The sequence below is a fragment of the Genypterus blacodes genome, unplaced genomic scaffold (genome assembly GCF_046128005.1).
Source record: "Genypterus blacodes isolate CSIRO-AG114 ecotype Tasmania unplaced genomic scaffold, CSIRO-AGI_Gbla_v1 ptg000274l_1, whole genome shotgun sequence".
Taxonomy (NCBI): Eukaryota; Metazoa; Chordata; class Actinopteri; order Ophidiiformes; family Ophidiidae; genus Genypterus; species Genypterus blacodes.
The window spans coordinates 182955-201483 of NW_027467065.1; the positions used below are offsets into that span (position 1 = coordinate 182955).

General features: G+C 47.4%; 1 protein-coding gene across 1 annotated transcript; it reads left to right on the forward strand.

Annotated features, from left to right (window-relative positions):
* The first annotated feature begins 980 nt into the window (after positions 1-980).
* On the forward strand, positions 981-17526 carry avpr2aa (arginine vasopressin receptor 2a, duplicate a). The gene is made up of 7 exons (XM_076171878.1): positions 981-1467; positions 2557-2626; positions 9833-10212; positions 11109-11354; positions 11552-11698; positions 12785-13421; positions 15933-17526. Exons 3-7 carry the CDS (start codon positions 9835-9837, stop codon positions 16130-16132), a joined length of 1608 nt encoding a protein of 535 aa, XP_076027993.1. The 5' UTR covers positions 981-1467; positions 2557-2626; positions 9833-9834; the 3' UTR covers positions 16133-17526.
* Positions 17527-18529: the final 1003 nt, after the last annotated feature.

Below are 18529 nucleotides of genomic sequence, written 5' to 3' on the forward strand. Positions count from 1 at the left end.
TGTTTGTGTGTGTTAGGGAGTGTGTGTGTGTGTGTGTGTGTGTGTGTGTGTGTGTGTACTACAGACTACTAGATGGGCATGATAAAATGCTTATAAAATATAAATGAAATACGTCTCTTGTTAACTACTGTATAGGGAAAAGTAAGAGGAGGCAGTCATTTACTCACCTGCAATCTGCTTTGTTACATTTGCATTGCGTGCTGTTTGCCTCTCTGTGTGTGTGAGTGTGTGTGTTTGGGCGTGTCTGCGCGCCGGTTTAACATGTCTGCATCAAGGTGTATGTGCCGCCATGGATTTATGAATACATAAACTAAGGTGCACCACCGGTTTTGCATGTGTGTTTCCTACTGTCACGTGAATGCGCGTGCGTGCCTGTGTGCGCGTGCGTGCCTGTGTGTGTGTCAGAGCAGTGTCATTACCGCAGGAAGCGCCTCTTTTTTTTCCCCTTTTTCTTTTCTTTCACGCGCTGGAACCTTCCCCTCGTGCTGTGTGTGTGTGTGTGTGTGTGTGTATGTCTGTGCGTGGGTGTGTGTGTGTGTGTACACTAAGGGCGTGACCCGCTGCTTGCCCCGGATGAGTCAGCCAATCAGCATTCCTGGATGGATGGCAGCGCACGAGCCGCGCATCGATAGCAAAGGAGACAGAGTGCATTAAGACATGCGCGCGGCGAGTATCTGCGACTTTACAGGGGTATAAATCATTACAAAGAGGACACAAGCACGCGCGGGTATTAGTGACCAAACACGTGCTCATACACACACACACACACACACACACACTCTGTCACACACACCTCTCTCTCTCTCGTTCTCCGCTATACACTTTATAGGTATGTATGTCTCCCTCAACCCCGGGCTGCTCGCTCCACCCTCAGAGGACAGGCTGGTTGGCCCAGGAGGAGGGGTTAGCGGGGCGGGAGGGGGGAGAGAGAGGGAGGGAGGGAGAGAGAGAGGGAGGGAGAAAGAGAGAGAGGGTGCTAGGAGCAGCCGGAGCTCAAATTCATTTTCCTGCTGGAAGGTGCTGGGGGCGCAGCACATTTCACATTTCAGGAGCCCTCTAACGTGACGCACAGGGATCCAGGACGCGCATGGCTATCAAATGGATTTCTACCCTGACACACACTTGTGAACGTCAGCACCGCGGGGACCATACAGTCACCAGGCACGCAAAGAACTTGGACAAACCTTGCACAAGTTCTTTGTCACACTGACAGAAAAGCTACCTGGGTTGTTTTGGGTTTTGCGTGTGTGTCTCTGTGAGTGTGAGGGTGAGTGAGTGTGTGTGTGTGTGTGTGGCAGGCAGGCAGGCAGGCAGGCGCTTTGATATTTTTACCTGCTGCCCAGTTGAGTCACACACACGCTAAGTGACACCCGCAGTGAACGGCGGGGACTCGGCTGTGACAGCGCGGAGGATGTGATTATAATTTTGGGGGGGAATTCTGACACGTCTGAGGAGGAGCGGAGATCAGTAAGTGCGCTTTACTCAGAATCCTCATTCAATACTGACTAATATTCATATTTACACGACTGCTGCTGCCGCTGCTACCCGTCCCGTCTGTTATCACGCGTAATTCAGTGGACTGTAGACACTCAAAGTTGACACTCACTTAGTGTTTGAATAGATTTGTTTACTGACCAATCTAGGTCATCTCTCTGTTTCCTCTGTGTCGCTCCTCTTTCCTTACAGCACTAAAGTGAAACTACACATATTCGCTATATTTGTATTCCGTCTTCCCGTCACTCTTCATACATTTATTCATCCGGACTCGCCGTCTCTGCCCCAGAATCACGGTCTTATTGCTATTCTTAGTGCCGCGTCTGCAAAAACTCCAGTAACTGCAGCGTGGTTCTCCTTATTAATGGGTTTTGTCAAAATGATATGATACGTCTGTCATCAAATAACCGCAAACAAAGAGAGTAGCTTCCTCTGGAGAGCACACATCCCCATTCAAACTGTATGACTGTACACTTTTTATGGTCTGGGCGAATTAATGTTTTTGCAATCTGGCAGATTTCCAAAACGTTTCTCCTTAACATTTACATTCTGCAGTCTGGTGAACATTTCTTACAACTGCTCATCAATAAAAGGCCCCCTTGGTTTTATTCCATTATATGAATTCTGGCTTCTATCTTCCCCTTTAATCGACCTTTAAACTCTCTGATCTGCAGTCTGTAATTTTAATCTCTTTCTGCCTTTGTAAAGCTCTGAATTGCCTTTAAGTGTGTTAGAGAAATACTTTGCTCTTGCCATAAAAATGAAATAAACCCTATTTTGTATTTATTTGAACTGAATGTACAACACTGGGGTGTAGTAATGGAATGTATTGAATCTTAATGAATTCATCAAGCATGTGTGGCCTTTTTAAATTATATGTCATTGTCATATTCCAGTATATCAGGTCAGACACAAGTGACTGCGTTCCGAGGTGCAGCCGTATTAAAATGCGTACGTTCCTGTAACTTGTCCTCCTTGGCTGTGCTCAGGAGTTCATGTGATCTGCTGGTGCATGTAATGTTAATGGACTGTAATGGTGACGGCTCTCCTGTTTTGTCACAGAGAAGAGAAGCAAAGCACAGCGGGGAGAAAAGGACACGCGTGAGAAAGCTTACCATGCACTGACAACAAGGTGAGCCACACACACACACACACACACACACACACACACACTCTCACACTCGCCTTGGGGTCCTCCTTTTATGTGCGTGCGTGTGTGTGTGTGCACACATCTATGTTTCCATTTGAGTAGTTTTCGGTGTCTATGTCCTGCCCTTATTTTAAAAAGATAAATCAAGCGTCTGTACATGGTGAGCTCAGGTGCTGTTTTTATTGTAAATACTATTGCTCATCTTCAAAGATCACTGTTTGTTGACATATTGGCTGGCTTGAGGAATGTCTGAACAGCTCATCATTTCTAATAAAAATGGACAAAAGGTCGCTCACGCTGTGTGGCGGTTGGAAGTGCAAATTCCCCCAAATGCATCCCCATCGTCGTGAAACGGAGAACTTTGCCTTTTGCTTTTGCACAAGCTGCCTTCCACACCTCGAGTGAATCTGTGTAGTGTGGCAGTTTAATCAACAAAGTGCTGTATAGAAACATTGTTATTGTGATTGAGGACAGGAAGCTGTTTGCATCCCCGTGTGCCTGAGAGATATTTTTCCATTCATCGCATTTCCTTTTTTTTTATTTGGCAGCGTACGTACGGTATGTATAAGATGAAGACTCCCTTGAAAGTTCCATCAGGAAAAATCATCATCATCATCATCATCATTACAATTATTTTCATGCTCTATTGGGTCTGATCTCTGACAGGGATCCTTTCCACGTTCACCTCATCATGTGGCTTGGATCTGATTGTATCAACAGCAAACTGTCAGGCGCGTCGTTTCAGCCAATGTGGTGAACGTGCAGCTCTGAATGCTCGGCTTTCATACTGACTGTAGTTTGTAATATGAAGAATGAAGAGTAATTGTTTAGGGTGTAACACCGGTTGGTTGTGTGCTAGTTAATGACACACGAATACTTGATGAGTTTTTGTTTATGCTATGTAGGCGTTGGTTGTGTGCTAGTTAATGACACACGAATACTTGATGAGTTTTTGTTTATGCTATGTAGGCGTTGGTTGTGTGCTAGTTAATGACACACGAATACTTGATGAGTTTTTGTTTATGCTATCTAGGCGTTGGTTGTGTGCTAGTTCATGATACATAACAAGAAAAACAGCCACTGGTCTCCTTAACAGGCTTTATCAGTGCAGATAAGGAGACTCGGAGCTTCCTCAGCACCGAGTGGCTCTTCTGTTATGGAAACAAACTCTCGTCAGTGTTTGTAAAAACAGAACTTTAGGAAGTGCTGCACACGCAGGAGAGGTGATGAAATATGGGCAAGTAATGACTGTATCAGTGTGTGCAGTGATGTGTGGTCCCGCATGATTAACGTTTAATGGGTTGTCTGGGCAAGAGCGTAAAAGAACAAAGTGTGTGCATTTATAGCCGGGGTAGTTATGGAGTAAACAATGCAGAGTACAACCTGCAGGGACAAAGGAATCATAAATACAAAGCAGTGAATCGGAGTTTTAATGAGTACAGCGGGTGCCGTCACGTCTCCAGAAGGTGAAAAGCTGCGTGTCATTGAATCGACTCAGGTGGGCGATCTTATGCTGCGCGTGAGATCGTGAATGAAGATCTCATTTGTGATGTGGGCAGGAGCTCGCAGAGGAAAGGTTAGCAGTCTCTACTTTATCATGCAGATGAAACGCTGCACAGGCCGACATGTGGCACCACATGACTCACCCAACGCCGCTATTGTGTAAGTCTCTATTGATCAGTATGCAAATAAAGTCTCTTGTTATTCTAAGGAAGGCAGCAAAGAACATTAAAGCACATGTATATCACACTGTGCGACCCTAATGCTACGCTCGGTTGGCTCAGCTAAGATGCTGATTGCAGGCAGGCCAGGATGATCCGGCTTCCTGCGGCCCACATCAATCAATGAGGATGATAATTGAAACTAAAAGGAATAACAAGCCTATCAGAAAGTGTTTCCTCTGCAGGTTTTATCTTGAATGACAGGGCAGGATAGGAAAAGGAGAGACGGTGGGCGGATGAATGTGAAAAATCAGAGAAAGTAGCAGGTGAGGGGGGAAAAATGGAGAAGAAGGGGAAGAAAGGCAGATTAAAGGTGGAAATTAGTGGCAGGTTGTTGTGTGTACTCTGGGCGGCTAACGAGGACTGAAAGGTCCACGGTAATGAGCGAGGGTCAGACCTGGTCAATGGGAACTAATCAAGGGAGCGACACACACACACACACACGCACAAGACAGGCAGGGCAGTGATGGGTCTCTCATTAAGTTTGGATTATTTTTCCAGACTTTGCTCCCGGGGCTGAAGCACCTGTTTGTGCGCCACCACCGCGTCCACCGCCTCTTTCATCTGGACGGCTATTATCCGTCCTCTGCCACCTCCGTCCTGCCCTGTCTGTCCACCCTGACACCAGCTGACACACAATGTGGATCTAAATGTCCAAATTTAGCCCCGGCATCTTGAATCGATTCACTTTCACCTCATTGTGTGGAAGGCGGATCAATTGTTTGTTATTTTCGGAAAATTCCTTGTCATGCAAAGCTTCTCATTTGCATTATAATCTCCCATCGTTTCAATGGAGCTTTTGCTAGAAAAGGAGAGGAAAAAAAATGTTTTCATACCACAGAAAATGGAAGAGACAAAACTTGGAACAGGCTATATTTTTCAGTTTCAGTTCCCAACGTATGTTTTCTATTTTGATTCAAATATTATTTTTTTCCCCTGTCTCTGTCTATAAAAAACACTTTGTGGCCCAAAGTTTCTCTCATCCAGCCCCTCCCTGAACAAGGTTATAAGATTAACAGTGAAAAGCTCCGCCCCTTTCCTGTCTCTTGCCTTGTGATACCTGTATGATGTCCTGTACAAACTGTACGTAGAAAATAATCAGACTAGCACACGATGAGGTCACCCAAATTTATATTCTGTCACACACAACAACACATCTGCGTCTGCTGTGGTTTGCTGCTGTCGCTCTCTTCGTCTCCTCTCTGTCTTAATTCACATGAACGTTACACAGCCTGGTTCTCTTTATGGTTCTAGTTCTCTTTTCTATCTTTGTCCTTTCCTCTCTCCCCCTCCCCTCTCATCTCCATATGGCAGCGTGTCACACACATGGACCCATGTAACCGTGACACTCTGTCTTCACTCGTATCCCTCTGTTACAGGACAACAATTATAAATCAGCGATAACCTGTACGAGGGCGACTGTGCGGGCCGCCGGCTCTGCTGCGTCGCCTCACCTTTGTTTCGTTACGCACCTAATTCACATGTGTATCACATTTCCACGGTCTCATTATTGTTTCTTTCCTTTCTCTCTTTCTGCTTCTTTCCTCCCCTCCTCGCTGTATAAAAAACAATCCCCAAAATGTCCCCGAACTGCACGCTCGCCGTCCTGTCAGACGCTTTCTTTAATCAAAATATTCAATAGGATAAATGTGAAAAGCTGAGAATGAAGAGAAAAGCATGGCAGCTTACGTCCGCATTTCATCAGATAAGTGCGTTCCTTTAACATCTCCACTTTGTTATCTCAAGTCAGAGTCACTTTGATAAAAATAACCAAATAATACTTCATTTTGACAAAATAATGAAAAAGTCATCATTCCCTTAAACGGCTTTTTGTGTAATAGCTTTTGGCAAATGATAATCAATGCAGATGCTTTGAATACCTCAGGGTTTAGTGGGATTCTGACACTCTTGCAGACTGCAGTTGGATCTCTGCATAGTTGGCACATCACATCTAGTAGTTTGTCAAAGGAATGACCAAAACATGTGTGAACAGTGAGAAAAGACGGCTGAGATGTTGAAAGATGTAAACGGCCGGTTGCTCCAGTGTTTCCTCCTGCGCTTTAACTACCTGTTTGTGTTTTCCCCCGAGGCGCCCCGTGTGTGGAAAGAGGTATAGGATGGAGAGGACTTGAAAATAGATGGTGCCACACTGGTTTTTGCCTGCAGCGAGGAAAGCAAAAGGAAGAATCGACTCAGTCATTAATCAGAGTGAAAGCTTTAAAGTAAAGAGAGGAAGCAATGTACTGCACTAACTACTAAAAGCAGCTCGCAGTCCATCCAGCATGAGGAGATGGAACAATTTGCGCTATACGTTAAGTCGATGGGACAGATGGGAAACCAGCGCTGTTCCGAAAAAGCCTTGACGCGTAATGCACTCTCAGAAAACCCTCTGTGTGTAAAAACGGAATACATCAAATCAAAGCCCAGCGCACGTCTGCAGACATTATTTACCTTCTCAATGTAACTTCGGTTCGAGGAATTGCCTCTGAGGACAGGAAACGGCGGTGCCAGATGTTTTACTCTGTGCGTGGGTCTCCTGTTGTGGAGCCATTGAGCAATTTGAAGACCATCCATCTTGATTTCTTGGATGCGCGAGCCATGCAAATGAGACATGAACATATTTGGAGAAAACAGTCAGTGTCCTTGAGGATTTCAGGAAAAAACGGGAGCTCGTTCACAGTTTCCAGCCCGTGACTCTGAAGGAGGCGCTGGACGGACGTTTGTGAGTCCTTCCTCTTCCCACAGACACAAGAACCCCGTCTCACGCCTGAAGAATAGAAAACCATTTACTCACTTTTGGTAAAGTCTATTAAAGGATTTAATCTCCTTTTCACTCTAAGACAATGAATTCATTAATCAGGACCCACCGGGGTTAAAGAGTTATTAATACAAATCTGCACAGGGGCATAATGTTAAATTATAAATTAGTCACACCAGCATATATAATATAATAATATATATATAATGTAATTATTTCAAGGAGACAAAAAGGCTGCGGGAGCACAAAGGAGCCTCTCATGAGTTATAATTGCAGCGGAGGGCAGAGACAAAGAAGGGCCAAGAGATTCCAGGATGAAAAAAGAAGGCCTTGTCTAACCTCTTTAATTAAAAAAAGAAGAAAAAAAACAAACAGATCATACGTGAGAGTATTACTAACTTTGATCCAAGGACACGCGCTCGGACCTCTGCTCCGGGTCAAACGTACCGGAGAGTTTAGAAACACACACGTTTGGCTTTTGATGTTTGACGCATGTCGTCGCCGCCGTATGACCTGATGTGATGGTGATGACATGTTGGACTGTTTGGGTTCTGTCTCTGTCTCACGCTGCTCTGAATATGGAAGGTTCTCACTAGATTGGATTTTATCAACGTATCAACTTTCTACATCTCAGAATCAAAAGGATCCAGGTCGGCTCTTTGGCTGAGAATAACAGAAAACACCAAATAGCAGTTTACTTTCACCTAACTTTGTTCATTTGGCTTAAAAACACTTCAATAAAATGGATAAATACAGTAAAAACAACCAGCTGCTGAGACGAGGTAATGATTAACTGAAGACAAAACAAAATTGACAGTAAAGAAAACCAAATGAATTGATTGTAACTGTTTCCAGCCAGTCGCACTCTCTCCGACTGTGTCACCTCAAATAGCACAGTGACTCCCCCAATAGGGATTATGGAGGAATTTAACCCTTTGTGCACACTGAGGGACGCCCTTTTAGGCCTTTTTTCAATTAAAGTAAATATACAACATGTGTTATCTGCTTAGAATAAGAAGACGCAGGATATTTGTGTTTACGCTTCACCACCAGGCTGTTTCTCCTAAATCCTTTGCTTACCGGGTCTCGCCTCAGTTAATACAGGGGCAGGGGGGCCGGGGTGTGTGTGTGTGTGTGGGGGTGGGGGGGGGGGGGGGGGCATCACTGTGTGGCTGCTGGGGCCTGACCTGCTCTGCTGCTAGAAGACAGACAGACCCCAACACACACACACACACACACACACACACACTCACACACACACAGATTTAGCTTTTTGAAGTTTGGACTTTGTGTAGCCATCTATGTCCACGTCGCGGTCTTGATCCAGAGGAACTGAGGATTTGCTGGTTGGATTTAATAAAAACGGTTCTGCTCAGCTTCTCTTCCTTTGACCTGCTGATTTAGCGTCACGCCGGGCAGACAGGTCCAGCTGGCCCGGCCCGTCACGCACTCGGCCCAATGCATTCCTCTGGCACGAGCTGGCGTGTAGCGTTCACTGTACGTTTGGGCCCGTGTTATCTCTCCGACGCAGCAGTGACTAAGCTATCACAAGCAAATTGGCCATTAAGTCCCGGTGGAGTAGCGGGAGGAACCTTGTAAAGTCTTGCTAGTCTCACTCAACCGCACTATACTAGCGCGACTTTTTTAATTCTATTTTTAGAGAGGCGGAAAATTTCCAAACACAGATTTGTCGTGTCGTAAACGGCTCCTGCGCACAACCACAATCAATTCAGCATCAACCCACTCCCCCTCGGCTTTAGTGTCACATCTGACCTCCTCTTTCTTTGTCTTATCTTCCCTTTTCCACTTTCCAGTTTCCTCTTTCTCTCTCTCTCTCTCTCTCGTCTCTCTCTCGCTTCATGCACCTCATCGCTCTTCTTTCGCTCCCCTCCCTTTCCTCCCGTTCTTTCTTTGATATGAAGTTTATTTGATCAAGTCGGCACCGAGATCACCACAACTCTCCCTTAAATTGTCGCGTCCATCCCCATCAATTTGGTTCACGCCCGGCGGTATTTATTTGTAAACGAAGGAAAATAAACTGATATCTTATTGAGATGAAGAGGGAAGCAGAGCCGGAGGAAGAGGAAGAGGAAAGAATGCCTGCATGCGTACGAGGGTGCAAGACGGAGAGTGGGAACCAAAACAAGAGAAAAGAGGAATTTATGGGGGGAAAGAAAGGGATGAGAGAGATTATGAGAGAGGAGGTGAAGGAGTAAGCAGGGTGGGATCCTGAGGAAAGAGCTGTCGAATGGACTTTGGGGAGAGTATGAAAAGGAAAACAAACGGGTCTGGATGTGCGTCAAACCGAGCTGTAACCTCTGAGAGATGAACAAACAGACGCTGAGAGGATTATTTAAAATATGGACACGGCGCCAGAAAATGCAACATTCTCACGTCAGCCTCTGCATACCATCTCTGTCTGACTGGATCTCCCTCTGTTCTGCTAGCGTGTATCCGCTGCAATAAAATATGGGGGACAAACACCCTTTTAAAAAGAAGATGCAACACTAAATCACTGTGTATCCTCAATAAAAATAAAGTTTTTTCTTCATTTCTTAAGGGACAAAGTTCGTCAGCTGACAAACGCTTCTGATCTGAACGTGTGATTGTTCCAACAGGGCATCGCTCCAACATCCCCGCAAACTGCTCTTTTTACCAACAACAAGAGGTTATTAAGTCGTTTCTCACATGACCACTTCTGTGTTTCAGGAATGGAAAGCATCAGTGCCGACGCAGACTGGGATGGGTTAGCCCCTTCCTCCCTGGCAGCCGGCGGGCCGACCAACTTCACTCCCTCCCTGTTTGTCTCCGAGCTCAACACTTTCAACTCTTCTCACAGCGGCGGCTCGTTGTTCGACCTCTTCCCCGATAATGGATCCACCATCACGCCCCACACGCTCCCGCCCCGCGTGAGGGACTTGGGCCTGGCCCGGGCCGAGATCGCCGTGCTGTCGCTGGTGCTGGCGCTCACCACCCTGGGGAACGGCTTTGTGCTGTGGGTGCTGCTCAGGAGGAGGAAGCAGAACGCGCCCATGCACGTGTTCATGGTCAACCTGTGTGTGGCTGACCTGGTGGTGGCGCTGTTTCAGGTCAGTTGCTGGCGCGGTTACAGGGACGTAAAATGGAACTTTGAGGATTAACTCGGTGAATGGTGCTTTGAGGATTAGGGAAAAAAAGGGAAGTTTATTTGAATAGAAGACAAAAGGCTGGTGAAGCAGCTCGGTGAGGCTCGTGGGTTCTGCTCTTGTCATGCAAACCTCCACTTTACTGTCAGACAGTGTTTGTATGGGTCTATTGTGAACAAAGTTCCCCTTTGGCAGATCATTTTTCCTGTCTGCAGATGTTTTCAGGTTTCTGAGTGTATCCCTCCTGCCACACGGTGACATTTCGGAGCGTAAAACTCAAACTTTAAAGGTGATATCTGATCCCAGGATGTTACCTTCTCTCAAACACGGCAACGGATCTGAGTCCAATTCGATGTCAAGTGAGGTAACAAAGGGAAATACAAATCCAGGTGTGAATCCAGGAAACATGTTCTAGTTTTATATGATGCACACGGACGTTCTGCCCTGTTCCTGTAGCCGGGGTCTAAAATGGGACACGTGCGCCCGCTGAGAGCTTTCTGGAACAGCACTGCTACTTTAATATGACTCACCGCTGCCTCTGTAATTATGATTTATTGTATTTACTGCCTGATATGCTGTCTAATACTACAAACGTTGGTCATAAAATTACCATTGTGTTGAGCCAACACCCGACAGGCTCCACAACAATAAAACCAAACACCGATTGCAGATCTATTATATTATCTCCCAATGTGTTTTAATTCTGTCCAGCACGCCGCACGCAGGGAAAGGTTTTAATTACTGTCAAAAGCTTTTGAGGTTTTCTGCAGGGAGCTAAGAATAGCAACATATTTCGAATGTAATTGGTCGTTTACTTTGGCAGGAGCATTGACAGGTTTTTTGCTCTTTTTGTCCCCCAGGTCCTCCCTCAGTTAATATGGGACATCACAGAGAAGTTCCAAGGGCCGGACTTTCTCTGCCGCTCGATCAAGTACTTGCAGATTGTGGGCATGTTTGCGTCCTCCTACATGATAGTTGCCATGACGGTAGACCGGCACCATGCCATCTGCTGTCCGCTGCAGGCCTACCGCGGGGGGTCAATGTCCCGCTGGAACACCCCCATCATGGTGGCCTGGGCTTTGGCACTGATCTTCAGTTTACCGCAGGTAGGGAGCAGCACACAGACGGGCTCATGTAGGAAAGGAGAGCTCTGCAGGCATTCACACCCTGATCCTTTAGTAGAACTCAAGATGTTGTCCTATTTTTAGCACCGTGAGGTCATAACAGTTCACTTAATGGAGGAGGAAAGTGACAGTCATGTCTGCGGGTGTGCTGACCACCCTCCCTTTGTCTGCTCTGTCAGGTGTTCATCTTCTCTCGCTCTGAAATGGCTCCGGGAGAGTACGAGTGCTGGGGTCACTTTGCCGAGACGTGGGGGTTGAAGGCTTACATCACCTGGATGACGGTGTCTGTCTTCGTCCTGCCCGCGGTTATTATCACTATCTGTCAGGTAAGACTGGTCGAGCTGGATATCCACTCAGTATGGGATGATTCACCGAGCGTACACGCAGCAGGCAACAGTATCCAACAACGGAGCGTGTGGCATGAATAGAATTCTGTTTTGTTTTCACGGTGTTCGCATTTGGCATTGTGTGATAACCAATGGGGGTCTGTGGTTGGTGTCATGCAGCATCCCAGGGAGGACAGGCTTTCTGGGCTGGCTCCCATTGGAGCCACTGCTCTATTTAGAGAAAGATATTTCTAGGGTCACAGCTATTTCCCCTAATTAACACAGCACTTTGGAGGACCACTGCTGAGACTGCTGCTCAGAAAATCTGCCCACTCTGAGAACCTCCTGCCAGGGGGTGGAATGTACCCGATCTCTGCCAAACATAGAATCCGTGACCTTTTTTCATTATCAGATTTCAAATCAAGAGGCCTCTTTAGACTTTGGACATTTTAAGGGGTGTGATCTACGCTCCCCGATAGGAATTCAATTAATTCTGAAAGGTTCGATTGACTCAGCCGATCCTGTATCGCATGCTTCACTGACACAAATTGTGCGCCGTAGTGGATCGGATTGCAGCGTCATCAGGTAATGGCTCCTCTGAGAATGTTTCCCTGGCACACCTACTCTAATATGAAGCTATTATAAAGAGGATCAAACAGGAGGGCAGGAGAGGAGAGTTTGGCACCTTAACACTTCAGAAACCAGCACAAATGGCCACAAGGTTTAAATCTCTTAAATTATTATTTCAGCTGTTCAGGAGAATGTAAGCAATCATTTTCCTTGCAATGAAATTATATGGGAGCCAGTGTGATTTCAAGAAAAGAGGGTTATTTAATAAACATGCGGGGTTATGGTCCCTGGTGAACGCCAGCTCTGTCTCACTCGCTCGTCAAATTTCCTGTCACTCTCAAATATGCACAGTCCAGTAAAGGAGAAATGCAAACAACATTGTCTCTAAATAGCACAGAGAGCCATGCCAGTGATGAATTCTCAGGCCCCCGGGTCTCTGACGACGTGATCAGCTGTGTTATCACTCCAGATCCACTTCTGCTCATTCATGGAAATCACATCTCTTTTTTGTTTCAGATCCGAATTTTCCGGGAGATTCACAATAACATCTACCTGAAGTCGGAGAGGGTGGTGATGTCCGAGCTGAAGAAGAAAAACGTCCTCTTCAGATTCCGCAGGTTTAAGAAGGACGACGATCGGAACAGGGACAGGGGGAGACGGGCGTCCGGAGGCGGGGGCCGGGACGGGAGAGGACCGGTGTTAAAGGGGGCCAATAACAACACTTCAGGTTCCCATAACAACACCCACAACAACCAGGAGTGCTACGACTATGTAACGTCCACGGTTCAGTACAGCAGTTGCCGGGATGAAAATGACGCAACAACAACAACAACAACAACAGCAACAGCAACAACAGCAACAGCAACAGCAACAGCAACAGCAGCAGAAGAAGCGTTAGCACAGCAACAATCTCTGAACGGCAACGATTGCCAGGAGACGTACACTTGTGAGATGACCTCAAACTACTCACCGCGCTGCTCTCTTGACTATGTCCCCCCTCAACCCCCCTCCGCTCCCCCGCCCAGCATCACCAAGGCCATGTCCAAGACAGTGAGGATGACTCTTGTCATTGTGCTGGTCTACACGGTGTGCTGGGCCCCCTTCTTCATCGTTCAGCTGTGGGCCGCCTGGGACCCCTCCCCTCCAGACCAAGGTTAGTGCCAAATTAGCCGCCTGGGAATTGAAAACATGTGGCAATGCGTTACACATGACGGCAGCTCAATTCCAAAGGGGTCCTGAGAAGATGGATTGTGTGTTACCATAGTTACACACGCAACACGTATTTACTGTAAAGAATGGTTCCTGTGAGAGTGATAAATTATGAAAATCCACAGAGTTAGACGTAAGCGGGTGTTTGAGCGAGGCTGGGTGGGTCGGGGTGTGTATGGGAGGAATTCCACGCATGTCTACACGGCTGAGGAAATCCACCAACCGCTCTCTCTCTCCTACAGACATGACATACATCTACTTATTAGGACTTATCATGTCTCAAAACGGGTAAAAACACGCGGATCAAATGTTTTTAACTGGAAACAGGAACATGGCAGGAGTCGGCATTGTGTCTGAAAGAACAACATTTCCCCCCGGCGTGTTTTTTGGACTTGACGTATCAAGTGGCACAAAAAACGATTCAATATTCAAGGCAAAAACAATTGCAACAGAGGAGCAGAGAGTGCTGGATGTAGAGCGTGCCACCTATGTAGAGGGGAAAACCCCCAGCAGATGCTTGTGGAGTAACCTCTCTCTGCAAGTGGATCACATTATTTGTTTTTCTGGGGTTGGGCCTGATCGCTCTCTGCACAGTTGCGTCCATTCAATTTCCCCCCTCCAAATGCACAAACCCCATCTGTTTTGCTCTCCAGGCAGCCAAAAACAAAAGCTAAACGATCGGATTTGGGTTCGGTTTAAAAACAACAACCCCCCTGATCAATGCCGTTGTCAATCTCTCCCTTATTATTCCGAGTACACCTCGGCCCAGCTCTGATGTTTTAACAGTGAGGGAAACACAAGGTCAAAAACAATATTTGTTTTGACCCAAAACCAGAGAGCTCTGGAGGACATCTCTGGCCCTCCGAGCGTTCTGGCAGGAAAACAGCGTCTGTTGATGTCTTTACTGGCAGGGTAGCGCGGCCTTAAGTTGTTCCTCATTGTATGGACAGACTGACAGGGTGTCCTCTGATCTGGAGCTCAAGACAAACACCAGAGGCCAGTAAATAACCTGTTTATGTCACCTGCTGCTCCTGCTGCTCCTGCTGCTCCTGCTGCTGCTGCAACCAGGCCAGATGTTGACATTTCATCAACAAAGGTCTGTGCCAAGCAGCGTATGCACAGAGATCAAGCACGCACACACACACACACATACACACACATACATATAAACACCCGCACACACACACCCAGGGGAGGAAACGTAAGCGTCAACACACACGTACATGCATACACAAAGCGTGTTCCCGTATAGATACAAGTATGCATTTGGCCTTCGGGGTCCTGGCAGGGAGTTTCTATCCTCCCCTCACACACACACACACACACACACTCACACACCAAACAGATGTACGCACATACACATCCTGTCCACACACACCAACGTAAGCAGGGATTTGGTATCAGCTCTGCGAGTTTGAAATCTCTTTGCACTCGTTTATCTTTTTCATTTGGCAGCAGAGGAACAAGCATTTTTGTAGTTATTATATAAAACTCTTATTCTTAGCAGGAGGAAACAGAAAAGGGAAGTACGTAAGGGTTTGTCCCACTGGGATATTTACAACCTTGTTACTATTCCTGAAGGGAAATACATTGTAAAACAATAATCATGCCTTGGTTACCGTATAGCTGCGCTGGACGCTGTGTGTGTGTGTTTGTGTGTGTGTGTGTGTGTTTAGATTCAGAGCAGGGGAACAATGTGATGCAGATTGTGATCATCTCTCTGCATCACTCCAGCCATCCAGGAGGAAGTCGGCTCCCCGCTGGCTGACTAATGAACCTGTGTGTGCATGTATGCGTGTTTAGGTACGCTCCTTTATCTTCCCTTTGAGTGTGGCGTGTAACGCTGCGCCGCTCGCCATAGGCTCACACTTTTGTTTGAGTTATTCTTCCTTTCTGGGCTCTCTCTCTCTCTCTCTCTCTCTCTCTCTCTCTCTCTCTCTCTCTCTCTCCCTCTGTCCCTCTTCTCCTCTCCAATTTGGAATGCCCAATTCCCTGTGCGCTGCAGTCCTTTCCGCTGTTGGTCCGGGAGCCGGGGGGGAGGTCAGCCATGTGCTACTGCTGCGGTTGCACCTGTGGGAGTTGAGCTATTCTCCCAGGCCCAGAAGAGACGTCACTATTGCAGCGACAAGGTCCGACCTCCCACTCGTAAACATAATCAATTCTGCACACACTGATTCACGGCCCGGCCAGTTGTGTCTCTACAGGGGGATGTGGACCAAACGTCCCCAGAGGCACCTGGGGAAGCGAGCACGTAGAATTTCTGGCAAAGCTCAACCGCTAAGGTCAAATAGGTTTGCTGTGAGTGAAAAACATGCTGGATGGGGTGTGGCCCCGATTACAACACGTATGACTGCTTCAACCTCAACCAGCGAGCGGCTCCTCCCTGCCTTGTGCTGCATTAGCCTTTAATGCACGTGTGTACTAATGGTTGTGTGTGTGTGTGTGTTCCCTACAGGTGTGGCCTTCACGATCCTAATGCTACTGGCCAGTCTGAACTCGTGCACCAACCCGTGGATTTACACGTTTTTCTCCAGCAGCGTGTCCAGAGAGCTGCAGAACCTGCTGCACTGCAGGACCAGAGCCAACCGCCGCGGCTCGCTCCCCGACGACTCCACCGCCACACACACCTCCACCACCAAGGACAGTCTGTACTGACGGGAACACCCAAGCACTCGCACACAGGCATGGTGGAAAAGACATGCATGGGCGCACGCACACACACCCGGTACAAAGGCATACCTCTGCTTTTGCGCACTTCCAGCATGGACCCCAGAGGACAAAGTGTCCTGACCCCCAACAGATGTTTGCAACAACACACGGCAGCTGTACTGTCAGCAGGATCTCTATAGGCATCACCTGTCCTCCACGCCCCAGATTTGGAGGAAGGGCGTCACTGGAAACGCCGACACTTCACTATAGAGGCATGTGGGGATACGCAGTGACAGCCAGGAACAGCCTCTCCGACGCAAAGTGGCTGTGAAGGGAAAAAGGAATGTCACCTTCACTAACTGTAAGATCCTGTGCACTGATCCAGATAAGAAAAGCTTTAAATCTCTTGCCCTGCTCAGACACAGCAGAATTGCAGGAATGCGAGGGGTGGATCGCTGCATTAATGGAGCTACGACACGCCTTGTGTACAAAGAGGCAGACGACACAGAGCCACGAAGAGAAAACTAGAGCAGCCGGCCCAGGCAGCGAGCGGGACGGGGGAGAGAGACGGCTGCCGGACAGGAGGAGGACAGGGATGTTACACAGGAGGAGGAGGAGGAGGAGGAGCAGCGGCCCCGGAGGAGGGATGAAGACAAAATCTAATAATGTGAAGAAACTTTGCAAAATCAAAGAAAGTGGATTAGAGACAAATGCTCAAGGCTGAATTCATTTTGACTAATAGGAATCCAGTTTGAAGGAACAATAGTGATTTGTTCCCCAGCTGGACAGAGACGGAGGAGGAGGAGGAGGAGGAGGAGGAGGAGGGAGCAGTGCAGAAGCCACTCCACCAGGAACTGGAATAACATGGATCGCTCAAACAGGCCAACAGAAGCACACACACACACACACACACACATACACACACGCCCTCATATACACGCGCGCGCACACACACACACACACACACACACGAATAAGCAGAAGTGAGAGAGGGCGTGGTAAATGTAGGAGAACACAAATGAACAATCCAGGTTTCCGGAACCCGACCGAGACACAATTATGTGATTCTATTTAATACAAACACAGCAATGAGGTACAGAAGAAAAAAAAAGAAAAGGACTTCCTGTCGTGTTCTCCTGATGGTATCAAACTAGAACATTGAGCAGAAAGAAAACAAGGAATGGGAAACACTCGACAGCATTCCATGTACATTGATGAATGATGTAAAGTATATTTATTGAAGTTCTAAAAAACTTAAGGCACATTAATATTACTATCTTGTGTAAGATAAGTGTTGAATGTAAATCACTCAACTGTAACGGTCCGATATATGTATCAGTAGAAAACAAGAAGATGTCCAAACCAAAGACTTTTTTTTATTGTTTTAAAGCTGTAGAACATGTTCAGGTCTTAAGTGCAGCGACGTCACCGAACAGAGGGGACGAGGAAGACGAGGAAGACGAGGGGCGGCGTGTGGGCCGGAGGGGAACGCTGGAAACGACTCCGTGTCAAACCAAGTGCCTGTAATGTCAGCGGACATGTCGGGGGGGTGGCGGGAGGGAGGGAGGGGCGGCTCCCGGGGGATGGGGGGGGCCGGGGGGGGCCGGGGTGGGGGGGGCCTCCCTCCCTGGATTAATCTTAGAATGATGTCAGCCAAGGTATTCTTAGACGGAGCCTGGTTCTATGGATACATTACACCATGAGCCACGTGTTCCCTCCTCCTTATTTATTATTGTATAAATGAGAGTATACATATTATATATATATATATATATATTATATTTCCGTTATTGTTACAGTCTTATGCTCATGTACATTTTGTTTTTATATCACATTTTTCCTGCATAAAAAAGGTTATGCCCCTCAACTGCATGGCAGACTGAACACCGTCATGTTGCTAGCATTTGTTTTTATAAGATGATTGTCTGAGCGTCCATGAAGGCGGCGGCGGCGGCGGCGGCGGCGGCGGTGGGCCTGATCACTCGTTGAGATTCTCTCTATGTTGGCCAAACGATCCTCAGATTAGATGTTCCTGGTCTGTGCGCTGTGTTCGCTCCTTTTTTTCCAGCCAGGTCAGCACTTCCTTCCACTTTAAAAGCAGTGTCATGCTAGTCTGCAGGACAATACCGCGACGCTTTCAAGGTGTCCCAGGAGCCCCAGTCTGGGTCGAAGAGAAGCCTCACCTCTTCCTCTCAGCGGTCGGGCTGTTTGGGTTTTCAGCAGGCCGCTTCCCCTAGACACAAGCCTCCTCTTTGATTTGTGGCCAAATCAAAGGCTACATCAACAATGTCACATGTCTTACGATGATGTATCAGGAAATAGATGAGCTTCTCCCTCAGCCCTCGGGGTGTTCGTGTAGTTTCCCTCTTCCCGTCAGGAAGTTGAGAGGTCGTAGGCTGGTCC

Bases quoted from the DNA above. Each gene is read 5' to 3' on its own strand.
- avpr2aa (XM_076171878.1), top strand. From the start codon at position 9,835: ATGGAAAGCATCAGTGCCGACGCAGACTGGGATGGGTTAGCCCCTTCC. The intron at 11,355-11,551 runs GTAGGGAGCAGC...CTGCTCTGTCAG, and splicing joins TGATCTTCAGTTTACCGCAG to GTGTTCATCTTCTCTCGCTC. The intron at 11,699-12,784 runs GTAAGACTGGTC...TTTTTGTTTCAG, and splicing joins TTATTATCACTATCTGTCAG to ATCCGAATTTTCCGGGAGAT.